The sequence below is a fragment of the Ursus americanus genome, chromosome 24, assembly GCF_024610735.1.
Source record: "Ursus americanus isolate L20-20 chromosome 24, mUrsAme1.1.p, whole genome shotgun sequence".
In the NCBI taxonomy this organism is placed as follows: Eukaryota; Metazoa; Chordata; class Mammalia; order Carnivora; family Ursidae; genus Ursus; species Ursus americanus.
The window spans coordinates 6670399-6692051 of NC_142150.1; the positions used below are offsets into that span (position 1 = coordinate 6670399).

General features: G+C 34.7%; 1 protein-coding gene and 1 pseudogene across 3 annotated transcripts in view; one reads left to right on the plus strand and one right to left on the minus strand.

Annotated features, from left to right (window-relative positions):
* Positions 1 to 21653, minus strand: part of PIK3C2A (phosphatidylinositol-4-phosphate 3-kinase catalytic subunit type 2 alpha) — a 102882-nt gene that overhangs the window by 22551 nt on the left and 58678 nt on the right. Inside the window, exons 12-22 of one of the 3 annotated variants that reach the window (XM_045796591.2) lie at positions 20426 to 20548; positions 19192 to 19359; positions 13636 to 13747; positions 13113 to 13258; positions 11333 to 11521; positions 10379 to 10472; positions 9811 to 9905; positions 9323 to 9503; positions 5751 to 5855; positions 4268 to 4360; positions 2592 to 2721 (exon numbers count right to left, since the gene is read on the minus strand). In XM_045796591.2, coding sequence (XP_045652547.2) covers positions 2592 to 2721; positions 4268 to 4360; positions 5751 to 5855; positions 9323 to 9503; positions 9811 to 9905; positions 10379 to 10472; positions 11333 to 11521; positions 13113 to 13258; positions 13636 to 13747; positions 19192 to 19359; positions 20426 to 20548 — 1436 coding nt within the window. The remainder of the gene's footprint in view (positions 1 to 2591; positions 2722 to 4267; positions 4361 to 5750; positions 5856 to 9322; positions 9504 to 9810; positions 9906 to 10378; positions 10473 to 11332; positions 11522 to 13112; positions 13259 to 13635; positions 13748 to 19191; positions 19360 to 20425; positions 20549 to 21653) is intronic. The other 2 variants (XM_045796592.2, XM_045796594.2) reach the window with 2 other exon arrangements.
* On the plus strand, positions 7179 to 7635 carry LOC123791614 (peptidyl-prolyl cis-trans isomerase NIMA-interacting 4 pseudogene; annotated as a pseudogene).

Below are 21653 nucleotides of genomic sequence, written 5' to 3' on the forward strand. Positions count from 1 at the left end.
AGCAAGACACAAAGTAAGCACTTAACCATTAGTTAGAAACAACATAAAAAACAAGAGGAATTTGAATGCCTCCAAAGTTACAAGGAATTCCATAAGAAGAAAGAAGAAGTGCAACTATATGAAATAAATGTGGTGACAGAAAAGGCAACCTAATGAAATGGTAGGCTCTCACTGAGGAATCTTATTTAATAAAACAACTTACACTTACAAGACTTATATGAAAACCAACCAGCAAGAATTCTTTTTTTTTTTTAACCAGCAAGAATGCTTGAGATTTTATTTATTTTAGAAAGACAGAACAAGAGAGTGCATGCATATGAGTGGGGGAAGGGGCAGAGGGAGAGAATGTTCAAACAGACTCCCTGCTGAGTGCAGAGCCTGATGTGGGGCTCCATCCCACAACCCTTGAGATCATGACCTGAGCTGAGACCAAGAGTCAGAGGCCCAACCGATTGAGCCACCCAGGCGCCCCCAACCAGCAAGAATTCTTTTTTTTCCCCGGCAAGAATTCTTAAATTGACCTGATCTCCTTTTTGACAAGATAAAGCCTGTACATCCTAAATTGAGAAAGGAAAGTGATAAGGATAAAATGGAGAAATGTGGAGTAGTTGAGAACACAATGAAGTAGATGAGTCCCAAGTAAAATACAGTACCTAAAGATTTAGCAATCACTGAAAGGAAATCTCATGTCTCTAGTGACGTGACACAAGGGCTGGTCCTTGGTCCTCTCTTAGTAAACATTTTCTTCAATAACTTAGCAGAAGCTACAGAATATATGTGCTTCAAATCAGTTCATGACACAAACTAGGAGGTTCAATGACAGATAACAAAACTCAGATTTTAAAAAGAATCCAAGAGGGTGAAAAGTAATGGATCAAATACAACAAGAAAGTTAAAGGTCCTCTACTTGGGTGTAAGATACAAAATGTACAAGTACAGAATGGCCACAACACGATGTAGCAGGAACTAGTATGATGGTTTTATTTGTAAGTTCTGCACGTGCAACACTTTGCCTACTTTGCATTCTACAAAATCCAGGTGCCATTCTCAGAGACTGAATCACTTGAGCCCTGTTTTACAGTGGGAACAATCAGATAATAAGGTAATCTAAAGCCATATGTGACAAATGGCTGAAAAATGTGGAACTCAGGATCTGAGGCCATAATATTCATCATCACAAAGAAGGATTTGACTTAATTACACGAAAGTCTATAAACAGAACTGGAACTGATGGATAGAAGACACTAGGAGTCAGTTCCCATTCACCAGAATACAAGAAAAACTCTACAGCCATCAGAGTTATCCAGGATAGGACTACATTGAAATGCAGTAAATTTCCTTCACTATAGGCATTTAAGCATAGTGAATGGCAAATATTATAAGGATGACTAGATAATTCTTCAGGTGACTTTCTAGTGCCTGTGATTAGAATCTGAGAAGCATTTCTCATTTCCATCAACTATAAATGTTCTTTCCCTCCTTAAAAACCCCACAGCACTGCCTTTGTTAATTCTCTTAGAGTTTTTAGGGACTCCTGGATGGCTCAGTCAGCTAAGCATATGTCTTAGGCTCAGGTCATGATCCCAGGGTCCTGGGATAGAGTCGCTCATCGGCCTTCTCGTTCAGTGAGGAGCCTGCTTCTCCCTCTGCCTACTGCTCCCTCTGCTTTTGCTCTCTCTCTCTCTTTCTCTGATAGATAAATAATATCTTTTAAAAATTCTCTTATAGCTTTTAGCTTATTAAAGCATTTTCTTTCTTTCTTTTTTTTTTGAAAGATTTTATTTGACAGAGAGAGAGAAAATGAGAGAGGGAACACAAGCAGGGGGAGTGGGAGAGGGAGAAGCAGGCTTCCCACTGAGCAGGGAGCCCGATGCGGGGCTCGATCCCAGGACCCTGGGATCATGACCTGAGACGAAGGCAGACGCTTAACGACTGAGCCACCCAGGCGCCCCTTATTAAAGCATTTTCAAATTACTTTATATGTCTTTAATTACTTCCCTCTAAATATAAACACTACATGGTATTAGCATTTTGTAGATGGTAGGTCAACAACAAACATTCATTGAGTAAGAATAACGATAATGGTTACAATTTATTTAGCACCTAATACATATCAGATACTGGGGTGTTTTACATTCATTATCTTTTAATTATCACAATATTTCTGGGTGTAGTGCTTTTATTATTCACACTAAACACATGTGGTAAGGAAGAAAACTTATTCAATAAGATAATAAGATGAAGCCTGTGCTAAAGTAGAAAAAATTTTTGAAACCATTATATTATTTTGCAGAAATGAAATCAGAATTGGTTTAACTTAGACATCTTAATTTTAAATTAAAAGCTAAAGACCATAAAGTCCTCATTCAGTCAATCAATGGGACCCTCTGGTTACTGCAAAGCATTTATTAGGGCTATTCAATGAGTTATTTCATTGTGAACAAATAAATCAGTAAAGTAACACTAAATTAAAGTAAGAAACAACTGCAATCATAGTGTACCAGCATCAGGACTCCCTCAGGACAGGTATACTCTGAGCTAAGTTCATAAAAAGAAATAATAAGACACCAAAACAGAGCTGACAGACATACCTCGATCTCTGCCAGTTGAGAGGCATTTGAAAATTACCATCCTCAGATCTAGTCCTTCTTTAAGCCAGATCTTGTCCATAATCTTTATCATCTGTAAAGCTAACATATCTTGCCGAAGATCTTCACCAACCTTGAAATCAAGGAAACAAAATGAAACCTGTACCTTTCCAAAAGACTTACTATGTTATATACTGTAAAAGGCAGGGGTAGGGGGAAATGGTGGAAAGAGTGATGAAACAGAACTGCCTTTTATTTTTCTACAGCATTCCAGAGGAAATTACTTGACTTCTTCATGTCTCGGTTTCTTGAACAATACACTTTTTAAAAGGTTAGATTTTATGGTATGTGAATCATATTCAATTTTTTAAAAGGGCAAAATGGAGGATCTCTGTCACGATCAAAATATTCCTTACCTTGACTGTATCAATGCCAATATCCTGATTGTGATATTGTATGATAGTTTTGCAAGATGTTACATTGAGGGAAACTGGGTAAAGGATACTTAGGATCTCTGTATAATTTCTTACAACAGACTGAATCTACAATTATCTCAAACTAAAGGTTTACTTTAAAAAAATAAAAATTAAAAAAGTTAACATTCCCCAAAAGAATTAATTCTAGCTGGAATCACATCAACTTTTCATTTTCTTTTTTAAACTGGACAAAATAACTTTAAAACACATAATGATGAATACATTTTTTGAGACCAGTCAAGGAAATTACAAAAAAATAAAATAAATTAGGGGAGATTAGCCCTAACAAATATTAAAACTTAACATACAAAATTTCTGTATTCAAACAGATGGTACTGTTTTAGGAAAAGGCAAATACATCAGTAAAATATAGTCCAAAATCAGATTTGAGTTATGAGAACCTGCTATATATATATATACACACACACACACATATATATACAGATTATACATACATACACATATACACATCTGTACGTATTCATAAAGATAGCTTCTCTTGAGCCATCTTTTATATACATATGAACCTGCACTAACTGAACTCATTGAATTAACTAAAACTCTCCATTCTTTCTTAAAAATATACAAATTATGATCACAACACACAGAACTTTGGTCATAGATTACTCTGTAGTATTCCACTCCTGCTGTTTCCCACAAGTTATATATGTTTCGAAAAGCCAGTGCCATTGCTCATGGTTGTACAGTTTCACGCTATACAACTCTATGGGGTACCATTCACATCATAATCTGTGTGAAAGGCACTGCCTGCTAAAGTAATGATGTGCTCAACCAGCACAGCCGTATGTAGCAGCTCTGGCCCAGAGTTGTATTTGTTCCCAAATCTGTTCGGAAACAGTTTATGTCAGCAATAATTTTTCACAGAACTACTCAATTTAATTAAATATTAAATAAAATTACATTTGCAATTTGGAAAAGGAATTTGAGAAAAGAATTTTTAAAGTACCATATAAAAACAAAGTAACCTTGGGGTGCTTGGGTGGCTCAGTCGGTTAAGTGTCCGCCTTTAGCTCAGGTCATGATTCTGGGGTCCTAGGATGAACCTGCACTGGGCTCCCTGATCAGCAGGGAGTCTGCCTCTCCCTCTGCCCCTCCCTCCCGCCTGTGCTCTCTCTCAAATAAATAAAATCTTAAAAAAATAAAATAAAATAAAAACAAAGCAACCTTATTTATTTCGCTCACCTTAAACATGACATTAATTTCTTCCCCCATTGGATCAGCATTCACCATTGTCACTTTTAGGGGCACAGCATTAGAACTGAAGAAGGAACATGACTACAAATACAACATGTTATGCATTAGAAAGATAACACTGGAATAAAAATGGGTTTAAGATTTTTTGTCCTGGGGCACCTGGGTGGCTTAGTCATTAAGCGTCTGCCTTCTGCTCAGGTCATGATTCCAGCGTCCTGGGATGGAGCCCCACGTTGGGCTCCCTGCTCAGCGGGAAGCCTGCTTCTCCCTCTCCCACTCCCCCCGCATGTGTTCCCTCTCTATCAAGTAAATAAATAAAATCTTAAAAAAAAAAAAAAAGATTTTTTTGTCCTAAGCATTTCTCCTTTCACTTGTTCCTCTGAACTATGGCAAATGAAATAACACATGTGAAGTGCTTTTCAGATCATCCAGCAGACAAGAGGTATTTAAAAATACTTTTTGAAACTTAAACATAACATGAGTAAAACATCATCTACTACTCTCCAGACGAGAAGCAAAACTTTAAAAACTTGAGACATAAATTACTAAAAGTGTAAGCTTTAAAAGCATCATAATTTCTCAAAAGAGGACAAAATTTTGTATATTCTTATCTTTCCTCTAAAGCACTATGATCTGGGATAAGATCTCTACTTCTCCTATTTATGGTACTCTTATAATTAATAATTAGCCATGCAATCAAATAGTGACACTAAATTTAAAAATTTCATTATCAAAGATCAAATCTTATTTTAAAATCAAACTGGTTAAAAAAAACTAATTTAAGATAGACCAATTAAGGGAAACAAACAAAACCCAAGGAGAAAATGTGACCCCCTGGCCCCACCAATGACATAAAACTCACGCACCCACTGTTAAATTTCAGTAAAGAGCAGCCATATATCAACTTAAAAAGAAATCAAATCTGAGACCCCTTTATGGATACTTGTAACGCTAGCCTTTCAAAACCACAGACACTAATGGATTAATTAATTGGTTGCTTTTGCTGAATTCATTAAGAGAAAATCCACTATTTGCATAATGACTGGCCCATTTTGAAATAAAATTACTCAATGCTGATGATTCAACTACTTTTTGATGGCTCTAAAAAGTGTTATAAACCTGGGAAGAGTCTTTCTGACCATTCACATGGGAGGAAAAGAAAACGCTATCGGTGACTGGAATTACAACATATGCCTACAAGGTAGCTATTATACCATAGTAAAAAATAATTTATTTTGAGACAGCAAATAATTTTATATTGCTTTTTCTTTCAGGAACAATGATTCAGTAAAAATATACTGAGGTAAATAAGGATCTTACACAGACATCCATAAATATTTATAACCAACCTATGCAGATGTTATCCTCATTTGCCTTAAGTATATCAGCCCATTTGCTTTCTTTCTATACATTTTTTCCCCACAAATTATTTTCAAGTGTAATACGAACTTATTAGTATTTTATATGTCACCTTAATATTTAATTCTTTTGCAACAAGACTTGGATTGAGAGGAAGACGGCATTTATTTCTTAGAAAAAAGGACTGTACTCGTTCCATACTCCTCTGAAGGACAACCTAGGAAAAGAGAGTGATACTGTAAGTACATAATGAAAATGAAGACCTACTTTTAAGACAAAAAAAATTATGGTATGGACCAACTCAAATTTTAAAATACCCAACTGTCAAATGGTCAAAAACAAGTTGTTGCTAAAGAGTTAATTTTTACTATAAAAATAGAATGGGCAAAGGCATGGGGGGGAGTACATATGGTCTATTTAATATATTAATTAAAACTCTCTAGCAGTCAAATGAATAGAAATTAAGCAGAAATGAGATGCAATTTTTCATCTAACAGATTAAAAATTTAAGGTAACACCCAGTTCCAGCAACAGGGCAGGAAAAGACACTTTTGTAATCTATTGGTGGAGAAAAAGATATAACTAAAAATATACACATTCTTGACTCAGCTATTTCGCCTATAGGAATAGCCTATAAGGAAATAGCAGCAAAGGGGCAAAAACTTATACACTATAGTTCATTGTAGGACTGGAAAAATAAAAATGTGTAAACACTTACAGAAGTAATGGTTCACAATTTACGCTACGATACCTTGTAATATTATGTACCCATTAAGAAACATGAAGTTTAACTATAGGTCTTCACACAAATTCAATAAGATGAAGTAAAAAAAATTAAAAAAAGCAATTATAAAAAAGAAAACCACAAAAAAACCACATAATTGCTGAAAGAAATTAAAGATCTAGATGAATGAAAAGACATCCTGTGTTCATGAAATGGAAGACTTAATATTATTAAGATTGCAGTATTTTCCAAATTAACCTACAGACTCAATACAATGCTTTTTATTTATTTGAGAGAGAGAGAAAGAGAGAGGGAGGAAGGAAAGTACAAGGAGAGGGAGCAGCAGAGGGAGAGGCAGGGGCAGGCTCTAATGCAGAGCTTGATGCCAGGACCCCGAGATCAAGACCTGAGACGAAGGCAGATACTGTACTGACTGAGCCACCCAGGCGCCCCACAGACTCAACACAATTCTTATCAAAATTCCAACTTCCTTTTTGCAGAAATGTATAAGAAGGCCCTCAAATTCAGACAAAACTGCAAGGGACTTCTGAATAGACAAAAACAAAACAAACAAACAAAACCCTTAAAAAAGAACAAAGTTAGAGGACTGATACTTCCTGATTTGAAAACTTACTACAAAGCTACAATAAATGAAAACAGTATGGCATAAGAATAATCTTATAGATCAATGGAATAGAACTCAGAGTCCAGAAATAAACCTATATGTCTATGGTCAACTGATTTTCATCAAAGGTGCCAAGATCTTTCATGGGAAAGAACAGTCTCTTCAGCAAATGGTACTGTGAAGTTTCAAAGATGCTGCCCAAGGGAAAAAGCAGTTCTGCAAAAAGCGTGGGGGTGGGGAGTAGGGAGCAGCCTCCAGGAGTGACAGTTCAGGGTTCCAAAGGTGTAGCAAACACATTAAGTGTGAAAAACATGGGAAAATAATGGAAGCTATGGAAAAGTTAAAATCTGGAATGAGATTAAATAAAGTGGCTGCTCTTTATAGGGAAGATAAAGTGATGTGGGTTGGATGACCAGAGGTTTCATGGTGGGACCATTTCAAAAAGCAGCACCTTTAAGTGGGCTGAATAAGCCTGTGTTTACAGACCCTCCAGTTAAGACAAACTTTGGCTATCGTATCATTACGAAGGGAGAAAATAAAAAAGTACAAAAAACTGGAGCAACAAAAAACAAAAAACAAATGGTGCTAGGACAACTGGATAATCACATGTTAAAGAATAAAGTTGAATCCTTACCTCAAAGCATATAAAAAAATACTCAAAATGATCAAAGACTTACATAAGAGCAAAACTATAAAACTCCTAAAACAGGTGTATATCTTTGTGACCTTGGATTTGACCACAGATTCTTAGATATCAAATGCACAAGCAACAAAAGGAAAAATAAACTTCATAAAATTAGTAACTTTTGCTCATTAAAGGATACTACTGAAGAAATGAAAAGATAATTCAAAGAATGGGAGAAAATATTTACAAACAGTATCTCTGATAAGGGTCTAATATCCCAAACACCTGAAGAACAATTCAATAACAAAAAGACAAACCAATTAAAAAAAAAACAAACTTAGAACAGAAATTTCTCCAAAGAAGATATACAAATGGCCAAGAAACACATAAAAATGTGCTCAAAATCACTGATCATCAGGGAAAAGCAAATCAAAACCACAAGGAGATACTACTTCATACCTATAAAGATGACTATAATTTTTTTAAAAAGGCAGAAAATAACAAATGTTGGTGAGGATGTGGGGAAGTTGGAATCCTCATACATTGCTAGTAGGAATATAAAATGATGAAGCTACTTTGGATAACGGTTTGGTGATTCCTCAAAAAGTTAAAACATAAAATTGCTTTATGACCCAGTAATTCCACTCCTAGGTAAAGTGAAAAGAGGTATCCAAGCAAAAACTTACACACAAATGTTCACAGCAGCATTATTCATTGTAGCCAAATATTGAAAGAAGCCAAGTGTCCATCAACTGATGAATGGATAAACAAAATGTGGTATATCCACACAATGGAACATTATTCAGCCATAAAAAGGAGTGAAATACTCATACATGTTAGAATATGGATGAACCTTGAAAATATTAGGCAAAGTGAAAGAAACAAGACACAAAGGCCACATACTGTGTAATTCCACTTAAATGAAATGTCCAGAATAGGTACACCCATAGAACAGATCTATGCTTACCAAGGCCTGGGAAGAGGAGGGAATGAGGAGTGAGAAGTTAGTGGGTACAGGCTTTCTTTTTGGTGTGATGAAAATGTTCTGGAATTAGTGGTAGTGGCTGCATAACATTGTGAATGTACTAAAAGACAATGAATTAAATAGGTGAATTTAATCTCAACAACAATATGTATGTATGTATCTACGTGTGTGTACATGTATTTCTTTAAAAATTTTTTTAAAAATCCAAACATTAGTATATGTATAAGTCATATAAAAGACCAAAAAGGACATAAAGCAACCATGAACAGATACCTAACAGGGAGAAAATGAACTGGAAAATTTTTAATTTTAAAATTAATTAAAAATTTTAATTAAAAAAATTTTATTCTATAAATTATTTGGATTTTTTAAACATTAGCATCAACTCATACTTGCATTACTTTTACAGTCACAAAAAAGTAAAAAAAAAAAAAAAAAAAAAACAATGAAAAAGAAACTCAAGACAACAATTGTCACCAGGAAGGAATTCCTAAGTGTGGGAATTAAAATATTCATAAAATGGGAATTAAAAAAAAACTGATTTTCTGCATTAGGTTGTAAAATCTTTTCCTATGGTTTTAAACAACCTTTGAATTCATCTGCTCAAAATAGCATAGGCATAGTTAGAGTCTACTGGATGTCTACTGGTAAAGAATAACAACTCAACAACATTATAGAGATCCTTTAACATCAAAATATTTATGTTCCCTCTTTTGAGTACATACCTGTCTGGCTGATCCACTAGCCTGCCTGACTTTTTCTGCTACTCCTCCTAAAAGTTGTACAAGTTTTGTCTGCTTCAAAAGTTCTTCTCTGAGTCCTTTTCCTCCTACTGAGAGGAGAGCACCCAAAACATGTTCATATCGGGCACCAAACTGTGCATCATGCAGGGCATCCTTGAGGAGCCTAATACAGCAAAATATTTATGTCAGCCACTTTGGAATCCAGAAATTTATTTTAAGCTACATAAGCAAGTAAAAACTCATTATTATGGGGCTCTAACATGCCAAGTATCTTTGCAATTAAGAGTTTTGTTATTTTGGGTTTTATTTCTGAGGACATAAAAATCTGACTTCTTTGTACTAATGCCCTTAATAAAACATCTGGTATTGACAATAAGCAGTCTGAGCATACCGTTTGGACTTTCAGAGTACATCATCTCCATAAATACTAGGAATGGAAATAAATTACTTTAAAAAAGTTTAAATCTTACCAATATAAATTGTGTGCTATGTGTATATTTCCCAATGCCCTGGACAGAAGGAAGCGCGCTAATGAACTGTTCAAGTAAATCTCATATTTCAAAGCCTACACATAAAGGAAAATAAGAATTACTAGTGGTTAAGCCCAAACTCCATTATTAGGATAAAATGATCAAAAGAGAAACTATATAAAACAAGATGTAAGATAACACTGATAAAAATGAAACAGATGAATTAACTTAGGCCAAATTAATGAAATCAAGCAGAAAACTGTAGATTTGGGAATACTATTTATTAAGTTTAAATGGCTAGTAAAGAAAAACCAAAGAAAAACTCAAGTCTGGTTTGTTCTGAGAATCTAAAAATGTGAAAATTAAAAATCCAGGTACATATATTTAATATTCAAGGGGACAGCTAACAATAGTGGAAAAAAATTCATACTACATCCAAATGTAAGGTACCTCAACATTCCACAAAAGTACTTTTAATCAAAACAGAACGGGGATCCTTTAGCAAGTTCCCTACTCATAAAAAATGGGTGGGAGAGTAAGGTGGACAGGTAACCTAGTAAAGACTCACCTGTACAAACTGTGGAAGAAGATCAGTTAGTTCATCATCACTTATAGCCTCAATCCACGTCACAGCTACGGACCTCACTTCCTGATCAGCAAATCTAGGGAAGTACACGAAAATCAAGATTTGATGGTGATTTCTTTCTAGTAAAGCTATATTTCCTAAAAACACAATCTTAATCTATACCTGACAAAGAATATTCAAATAGCTCTTTATTCAAAAGCAATGTGTCTCTGTCTTTCTTTCTTTGGAAGAAAAATCTTACTGTACTATGCAAATTCAACTTTAGGACTGTTCAGAAACCTTAAGCTTATGAAAATTTTGATCCACATCATAAAAATACAACAAATGACTCAAAATTTAGAACTTAAATCCCTCTTTAGGTTAGTTTTATTTTTTAATTTTTTAAAGATTTTATTAATTTGAGAGAGCGAGAGCCAGAGAGTGCAAGCAGGGTGAGAGAGCATAAGCAGGGTGAAGGGCAGGAGAAGCAAGACTCCCCCCTGAGCAGGGAGTCTGATGTGGGGCTCCACCCAGGGACTCCAGGATCATGACCTGAGCCAAAGGCCTAACCTACTGGGCCATTCAAGTGCCCCTTTAGGTTAGTTTTAAATGATATGACATCTCTATTCTTTTTCTAATTTGTTTTTAAAAGTAAACTGTACACCCAACATGGGGCTTGAACTCATGACCGCACTCCCCACCCCAGATCAAGAGTCTCGTGTTCTACTGAATGAGCCAGCCAGGCACCCCATGACATCTCCTTTTAATAACCCCAGCACAAAAGGTATGTTTGTAAAAATACACATTTACACATTTATATTGCACTGAACTGCTTTCATGTTAAAACAAAGGGAAGTACTCCTGCAACATAATATACTCTACTGGAAAAACTGACAACAATAAAAGTACAAAAATCAAAGGAGCATACCCAAGTACATTCAGTCATGGTTAACTTACTTTGAATCAAGTAGTTCCAACGCAGTCAGTGGGTGCAATGGAGACCACTGCTGAAGCAGTGAGTAAGTTTTGGCGAGATTAGCCCATTTCCAGTTTGGGGCACTTGCTAGTACTTTAGGAAGACAATTTGGGTGTTTGATGCAATAATAGCGTTTCTCCCACAAAAAGGCTTTATCTTCTTTAGAAAGTCTGCATATATAACAGTATTAAATTACTTCTCAATAATATAATGACAGTTATAATCTCAATGATTAAAAATACAAAGAAGAAATTTATTCATTTTAGGACAGCCACTTCTTGGTGGAATCATTAATACTAATTTGGAATAGAAAAATGCATGTACAGCAAACACTACTAATTTCCTCTAATTTGGGGGATAGAAAGAAATCATTCTGCCTTGATAAAAGTCTTAGTTATGAAAATGAAGGATAATTCAGTATAATAAAAATTTATTGAGCTCCAACCAGATGTCAAGCACTAGAAATCAGAGTTGAATAAGCAGAACCCACCCTAAGAGATAGCAAGGATTTCACCCATTTTATACAAGTAAAATCGAATGTCATGCAAAAAAAAAAAAAATACGCTATTACATTTTAGAGGATGATTTTAGAAGATGAGTATATAGCTCAAATGAGGAACATTCAAAATAAGAAGTACTTGTTTGGGAGGCTCTAATTTAGTCTTAATGACAAATGTTTATGTGAATGAAATATTCACTATTTTACTACCCATCCATTTTTGTGTACATGACTGATGCATTCATGTCATGTGGAGTACTGAAAAAAATTCAAATATTGCAAAAAGGTGCAGAGTGAAGTCTCTCCTTCCAGTTCCCCTCCCAGTGACAACTGCCTAATAAGCTTACATACCCTCCAGAGACAGTCTACTTGTATAGAAGCATATACGTAGGTATGTGTAGTTTCTCTTTTCTTTATGTAAAAGTAACACACCACATAAAATATTCGCCTTGCTTTCTTCATTTAACATCTTACTAATATTAGTACATATAGCTATAAGTTCATTCTTAATAGTTACATAATGCTCCATTGGATAAATGTACCATAATTTAACCTTTACTGATGGATACTCCCTGTCACTTTTACAATAATCCAAATACTGCAATGAATATTCTTTCCTCCGTAAGCAAATATAAAAGGTTTTCTCTAAGATATATAATTAAACAGAAATATAATCCTAGGTTACAGACTATGTACATTATGACCTTTACTGATTTTGGAAAATTGCTCCCCGAAAGCTCCTTAGCTAACAGTTTAATTCCTATTTTTCTGTATCCTCATCAACACTTTATGAGATGAAACATTTTAATTTTCAACGAAGTCATGTGTGTAAAATGTTATCTTGTAGTAATTTTCCTTTTCTTGATTACTGAGGGGTCAAACATCTTTTCAGATATTTAAAAGGCACTGTATTTCTTTTCCAAAAAATTATCTAGTCATATTCTTTGTCTATTACTAAGTTGTTGGTTTTTCTATTGATATGAAAAAGTTCTTTATATATTTTTTTAAAATTTACTGATATTTACTATAAATTTAGTTCTCAATGTTGTTTGCCTTTTGATCATGTAAAAGTTTGACTTGTACAAATTTTGAAAGTTTTATGTAGTCATATGGTTTTTTAATAGAACTAAAAACAAATAGAAAACTTTCCATACCAAGAAGGTTACTAGATCATGAACTAAATCAGGGCATTTAATAAACTATTAACTTGAGATTTACAATGTAAGAAATACCCAGGCAAAACAAAAATCAAAGGAGCATACCCAAGTGATGAGTCTCTATGAAGAATATCAAGAAGTTTCCCTTTAGTATCATTCTCCAATGTTTCTAAGTTGTGTTGCTGTATAATGCTTCTGTCAACTTGAGGAGTAGTATAAATGACATCAAATGTAGGAGAAGGAAAATCAACCTTAAAAATTTAAGAGTTTGATCAGATTGCAGCTAAATAGCCCACATATCTGCCACAATAACTTATCTTTAAGAAAGCTGATTCTTAGCCATCAGGGTGACTATTAGATTGAATACTGAATTAATGCTTCTTGTCCTTTCACTGAAAGTGATTACCATCATTGGTAATTCTCAAAAGCACATATATTGCTTAGGATGGATACAAGTTCATTGTTTTTGCTGTTTCTCAGAAATAGGAAATGGTTTATTAACATTTAAATCGAAGGTCCTAAGATCAAACAAAATCAATTAGGCTTTAGTTAACAATCCAAATCATGGAATACATATACATCTTAATAAGAAATTTCAACCTCCCCATGTATCAAGAAGTACCATTACCTGTAACACTATTCTTTCCATCACATACCCTTTTCTGGGTACTGTTCCAGGAACAGGATTTGTATGTGACGAAGTCCAAAGATACAGAAGCTTAGTTCCACATGTTAAAAACCTTCATGAATGTAGACAAAAGAATACTGTAGCTTTCATTTATTTTTGTAGTTTTCATTTTAAAAATTGCTTCAAAACTCACACCACACACACACAGACACGCACACACACCAAAAACTCACTTCACATGGTAATTTGAAATGGTTATCCAAACATTTATTCTCCATTAGATAAAAAGATTATCACCTTTAAGAACATACCAGAGTCACTAGCCATAGTATATTAATACTTCAGATAAATGTACTGAAGAGTGGGGATTGGGACAAAGGGAGGGGAGAATGAAATAATGTATCTTGGGAGGAATGGGGTTGAGGATAGAACATAAAAGGGTAAAGACTTGGAGTCACTTATCCCCAAAGCAACTTTTAAAAGAGATCAAGAGTTGAATGCTCGTCTGACGGAGCTAGAGGGCATCCACCACCCCGCCAAGCAAATTTTATAAATAGAAAGGTGAAGAACAGTCTTTAAAGATCATCTACAATGGAATACATCTCAAGGTAACAGTTTGGATTATATAACTGTTCACTGACTTTCACCTTAAGAACAAACCACATGCCAAGGAAACCAATACCTACTTTGTAGCAAAACACTAATCGTTTCAGATGAGAAGTTGTATCTTTGCTCTAAACCAGAGGTCAGCAAGCCTTTTCTGTAAAAAGGGTCAGATGGCAAATATTTTGGGCTTTTTGGGTCAGACAATCTCTGTTGCAGACTCAACTCTGCTGTTATACTGCAAAAGTCGCCATGAACAATACATAAATAAATGTGTGCTGTGTTCTAACAAAACTGTTATTTACAAAAAACAGGCAGTGTGCTGGAGTATGCTGACCCTTACCCTAGACCACCAATTTATGGTCTACTTAAAAACACTTATCAATAACACATTGATATATCTTTACACAGAATAAATTTCTGAAAAATAACGTGTGATATATAAAAGCAGGAAACTATAAACTTCATCAAATTTTATTCAAACAGCAAATATCCTTTCCAAAACTAGACTCTAGTCTTAATGTTGTCTCTTGAAGGTTAACAGCCTTTAAATCTTCGACACATTGTACTCTTTTTCAGATCCACCCTCACCCCCAACTAGATTTTAAGGCAAATTCTGATATTTCATCTGTAAATAATTTTATATCTCTCTAAACAAGAAACACTGTTTTATTTTAAAACAAGTACAACACCATTATCACTCCTAAAATAATTAACAATAATTACTTAAAATCATCAGCTATCTAGTTAGTCCTCCAATTTCCCTGATTGTCTCACAAGTTTATTTACAGTTGGTTGTTCAGATAAAGATCCAAGCAACTTCCAACATTGCTTTTGGCTGATGTTGTTCTACGTATATTTTAATTTAAGGGCCTAACTGCAGGCCCACCACCTGGTTTTGTAAATAAACTTTTATCAGAACAAAGCCACACTCATTTACATATTGACTATTGTTGCTTTTTGCCTTTGCTTTTGCATTTGTGACAGAGATTACAGTTAACCCTTGAATAACACCCTTGAACTGTGCAGGTCCATTTATATAAGGATTTTTTTGATACAATACTATAAATGTATTTTCTCCTATGACTTTAATAACATCTTCTTTTCTTACCCCACTGTATTATAAGCATACACTATATAATACATATTAATAAACAAAATATGTGTTAATCGACCACGTGTTATCAATAAGGCTTCTGGTCAACACCAGGCTATTAGTTGAGTTTTGGGGGAATCAAAGTTATATTCAGGTTTTTGACCGCACTAGGGGAGGGAAGGCACTGCTAACCCCCAAGTTGTTCAAGAGTCAATTTTTTTTTTTTTTAAGATTTTTATTTATTTATTCGACAGAGATAGAGACAGCCAGCGAGAGAGGGAACACAAGCAGGGGGAGTGGAAGAAGCAGGCTCATAGCAGAGGAGCCTGATGTGGGGCTCGATCCCATAACGCCGGGATCAGGCCCTGAGCCGAAGGCAGACGCTTAACCGCTGTGCCACCCAGGCGCACCTCAAGAGTCAACTGTATTATGACCTGCAAAGCCTAAACTATTTCTATCTGGTCCTCTTTACAGAAAAATTTGCCGACTCTTATTTTTATCTATGCATTCTTCCTTTTTTTTTTTTTTTTTTTTTTTTTTTTATCTCCGCCATTCGTTGAAGAAACCAGGTCTTTTGTTTTAAGAATTTTCTATACCCTGGATTTTACTGATTGCATTCCTCTAGTGTCATTTAGGATGTCCCTTTATCTCCTACATTTTCGTAAAGTAGTTAATTCTAGAGGCTTGATCTGATTCAGTTCTAGTTATCTCGCAAGAATATTTAATAAAGGTAGAACTGCATACTACTTCCTATTATATCAAATAAAGAGGCACACTGTTTGGTTTCTCTCTGTGTGAAGATAATCAGTTTGTTTGGGCCCAGTCTATACTACACATTATAATGTTCCAGAAAAGTTAATCACTTAATGGTTTTAAGCAAGCATTGATAATCACTGCTTAAATCAATGGTTTTCAACCAAGAGTGATTTTGCCCCCATTGGACGTTTGACAAGGTCTGGAGGCATTGTTGGTTAGTAACTAGGGGTACTATTGGCAAATAGTGGGCAGAAGACAGGGATGCTGCCAAACATTCTACAATGCACAGGACAGTCTCCTACAGCAAAGAATGATCTGGCCCAAAATATCAGTAGTGCCAAGACTGAGGAACGCTGGTCTTAATCTATTATTTCAGTAGGGGTTACAAAATTGTGATATTCTATCATTTCTTAAGCATTTATTAGCTGGAATTTTTCTATTAACTTTCTCACATCAATTATTTGGTAACCCTGAAATACAACTGTAAAGGATAGGCAGGTTAAATGCTCGATTCTGTTCAAAAATGAGTTAAGAACTCATTTGTTATTGAGGTTGACTGAAATGCCTGTAAGTTTTTTAGCTTCCCTCTGAAAATGACTTCATCAGGTTGTATGCAGGTTGCACCTTAAACATACATTAAGATTTTATTTGAGAGACAGAATGAGTGAGTGAGTGAGAGAGAGCACACGAGCAGGGGGAGAAGCAGGCTCCCCAGCTGAACAGGGAGCCCAATGCAGGGCTCCATCTCAGTACCCTGGGATCATGACCTGAGCTACAGACACTTAATGGACTGAGCCAGCCAGGCACCCCGACATAAGTTATTTTTAAAAAGAATTTCAAGACCAGGGTTTCTGATCACTATACTACAGTAAGTTAACTGAATTAAATCATTAACACTTTGTATTAATGTTTAAGCATCTTCCCTTTGAGTATTTCTTGAATAGTAAGACCTAACATTACCTATCTAGATCAATTGCCCTACTCGGCAAAGTCTCAAGCTAAATGCCATCTGCTCACTGTTTTAACAGCAGAGTGCTGGATATAAACTATTTGTCTAACAAAAGTCAACTGCCCTTCACCTTATGCTTTTGAATTTTTAGTGTTATATCATTTATCTAAAAAAACAAAACGAAACAAAAACCCATTTATTACATTTACTAGACAATAAAAGTGGCAAAAAAGGATGGTACTTCTCTAATGAAGCAGAGATCCCTGGTGCTTTCAAGAGCAAGGTTTTCAGAACGGATTTATTTATTTAAAAGATTTTATTTATTTAAGAGAGTGAGCGAGAGAGCGGGAGAGAGAGAGAGAAGGAGCAGGGGGAGGGGCAGAGGGAGAAGGAGAAGCAGACTCCCTGCTGAGCAGGGAGCCCGAGGTAGGGCTTGATCCCAGAGCTCCGGGTTCATGACCTCAGATGAAGGCAGACACTTTACCAACTAAGCCACCCAAGTGCCCCAGAACTGACTTATTGATAAAAATTAATGTTAATGATGCAATTACATTTAATTTTCTCCCATAACTGTTCCCTGACACTAATTTATCACAATTGAGGACACAATTTCCCTCCTTCACGTGGCCAATATTCTGTTTTAGAGTAATTACAGATTATATTTGCAAAAGATTCTAAATACTCATCTAATAACTTCAACTGCTTTTCTCTTGCCTTTGGTGGTTCAGAATTATTTCAGACATCAAATAAAATTTGAGCCTACCTAAAGGTAGTGAATAAAAAAATCTTATACTGCCTCCTCGAATGTGAGGAAAGTAACTAAAAGAGAAAAAATAAAGGAACAGATGCTATGTTTAAGTACATGGGAAAAGAACATTTCAAGAACAAAATTTGTGAAGTCACTGTATGATTTTAATAAATGATTACTAGAAAACCAAAGTGCATTTGCCATTTAAGAGGAAAAAGAAGAACTAGATTAGCAGAATTTTTCATTAATTTTTGTTTTATTGTAGGATAAATAGGTGAGTTATTAAATCACTTCTCAAAATGTCCCACAGAATACAATGTATCAAAACATATATTCCAGAACAGAAAAAAAAAAGTACCATGGTATCAAATAAATTTGAGAATGGCAATTTAGGGTAATAAGAACACAGACCCTAAGGCCAGACTGCCTAGATTCAAATCCCAATTCTACTACTCATTAGCTAAGTGCCCTAGGACAAGTCAGTTCAGCTCACTGTACTTTGATTTCCCTCTCTGTATAAAGGAATAGTAACACCTGCCTTCATAGGGCTGGTGTAATATGTATACAGCACTCAGACTAATACCTAGTATAGTAAATACTATGTGTTTGTCATTACAGTAATACTGTTATTAAACACAATAGGCTTCTTGACTGCAGAACTTCAGAGATACTTTAATATGCTAATGTGCTATCACTCAGCAAAACGTTACCATGTACTGTATGAAACATATCTGGGGCTTATTCAATTGATAGATTTTTTTTTTCCATTTAGACAGACACTTGATAGTCTCATGGAACATACTACTTAAAACATTACTAAAATAGTCAACTGAAAGGCCAGATAGATTACACTACCCCAGTGGCTATTAGACACAAGATTCAAAAGGAATTCTTTTACCCCTAAGGATCAGTAAGTTTTTGTACATATGTGAGACTTTTGGAGACTAAAGGCCAGGGGCCCACAGCAGTAAGGGTAGATCACTCAGGTAAAGAGAAGGAAATAATGTGCAACTGAAACTGGAGAAGAATGGGAAAAGTATCAGAAGAAGAAAAATGGGAATTGTTTCATTGGTATCAAGGAAATTTATAAGACCATGACTATTATGTCAATAACACAGTACTTTGCATAAATGACAGAGAGTGAACTGGCTGCTGCTTTTCTCCTGGAATAGTGAGTGGCAAACAATCCTCTAAATACCCAGACAGCTATGTTCAAACTATAGCAGAATCACTTTGCAGTTTCTTCTGATCTGTGTCTCTGAAATAACCTCCTTTTATCACACTGGAAAAATTGAGGTAGCTCATTATCTCATATACGTCATTGTCCCCACCCTATTCTCTAGCCAATTTTGATGTTGAAGATGTGTCCACAGTAACTCACCATCACAACTCAGTAACGCTTACCGTTTAAAGTCAAAAAGAGGTAAAGAAACTTTGCCCAAAGCTTCTGGCCCCTTTCTCTGCTTATTAGAATCAGGGGAACTTCCACTGCTCTGATTTAAAATTCCAAAAAGAGTAAGGTGAAGAAGTGATTCTAATGGCAATTGTGATATCTGGATGGGAAAAATGATTCTAAGGGGGGGAAAATATATTAATAGAAAAAACAAATTAGATCAAATATGAAATTTAACCGTTTAATGAGACTGACAATTTTAGGTATTTTATTTGACTTATCAAAAAATCTTTAATCCCGAGTAACTTTTACTTAAGTAGCAAGGTTGGACAATATGTACTATAAAAAAAAATCTTAAATAAATTTCATTAAAATTTCAAATATGTAATATTTCTTAAAAATTTCTTAGTGGCTTTACTCAAGACCTGATAATGTCAATTTCTAGGCAAAATAACAGTAGTCACTTTTATTTCCTTTAGGAAAAACTAGGTGACTGTTCATGAGTATTTCTGATTCAGATATATATGTACATACACACAAGGAGACACATGTTTACCATTTCAAAAATTTTTTTTAAGTCTGAAAGGATACATTGGGTCAAAAGTGGTCACTCTGAGGAGTCGTAAGATGGTAAGTGTTCAAAATAAAATGACACCTTTTTACCCATACATATTTTTTGTACTATTGTTTTCAATGCAGCATTATTTTTGTAATTTTAAAAAAGAAAAGAAAAATAGGGAAACAATAAATGCAGAATAAAAAGTTCTGTAATTACACACCTGCCTAAATAGTGAAAGCATTCCCTTACTTTAAAAATGGTATTTTAAAAATATTAACAGTGAAAGTATCTTGTACATGGATTTAGCTTTCTAATGTTAACCAAGAGCTAGGCTTCATATATACAGTATTGCAGAATAAATACTAAAGTAAGCAATGTTATAAAAACCATATTTCTATGGTCTGTATGTACAATTATATGTAAATTTATAGTTTTAACTTGACAAAAGCCTAAGAACAATTAATGGCATGTTTCTGAATTTAGCAATATGTAGATTTTTCAGAACAGTATTTCATATTTTTAAAGGAGAATTTGTCTCTTTTATAGAATATCTAGAAGAGACCTTAAGATGTAAGAATTTAATGGATTTTAACGGAAATTGTGACAAAAATGAAAACTAGGATGCATACATGGAAAAAAGTAACGAGGGCATACTGAAAAAATAAAAAACCAAAACTTTCACTTACAGTTCATCCCACTTAATAAGATAGAAGAAATTCTTATAAGTGCCAACCTTCTTTGATTGAATAGGTTTAAAAAGATCCTTTCCATTGTGAGACAGGGAACATATCAAGTAGTATTTTTCATAACTGAGAAAAGAAAGATTTTTTAATTTGATAATATAAATTTGTTAACTAAATTATTTGGTTACCATTCATTTGTATTTTTGGAAAACATCTGAAATTGAACTACTGCAAATTCTACAAAAATAAAGAAAATAAAGAAAAGTATAGTAGAGGGAGTACAGAAGGAAACGTATATCCCCAAGTGCCAGACTAAGGGGGCCATGCTAGAAACCTTATCACAATTTTGTGCTGGTCAGTTAGCTACTAGCTTTAGATTTTAGTTGAATGGCACTGAAGAATTATTTCTAGGTAAATTCTTAGGAGAAAAAGTACAAACATTATCTTCCGTAGGTTCTATTTTCCTTTGCTAAGTAACTGAAATAGAGTCCATTAAGCATATTAATGGAGCACGGGCCTGACTTGCACTGAGCCAGTCTTTCTCATCTATTAGGATGCTTCCATCCGTTGAATACATGCTGTTGTATTCTCATTAGACAGCAATGATTTAGCCCCTAATACCCGCAAGTACAGAGCTGGTTAGATACCATCAGGCAGTCTTGGCTAGGAGCCTCAGGTTCAATAAAACTGTATTCTCCTAGATTCTAACTTACTGGTAGGCTTACCCATTAACCATTTTGTTCATATATACAATCCATTAATCATTTGAAATATATTTTAAATCTGATCTCAATGGTTCACAAAACACCTCTAGCTAACTACTTGACTACTTTTCTCAACCTCATTCTATTTATCCCTCTTTTCTTCAGCATTTTACTTTCTTTCCATCTTAATTATCACTGCAGTTTTCTGTATTGTCTTCTACTGAGTATTTGCTTTCCTCATTAGTATCCCCAAATTTGTGTGTGTATATGAATCTGTATGGAGGACATGGAAGGTATTATCCAGTAACATTTAAAAGAATCAAATACCTTCACATAGCAGTAGTACCCACGTAAGGCAAGTTCCACGAGGGCAGAGATTTTTTTGTTGCCTTGTTTACTGCTGAATCCCTAATATGAAGAACACTACCCAAAGATGGTATTCGGTAAATATTTATTGAATGAGTTAATATATTACTTTTAAGTAATTATGTATTATATTAATCTAAAGCTCAATTTAAGCAGAATTT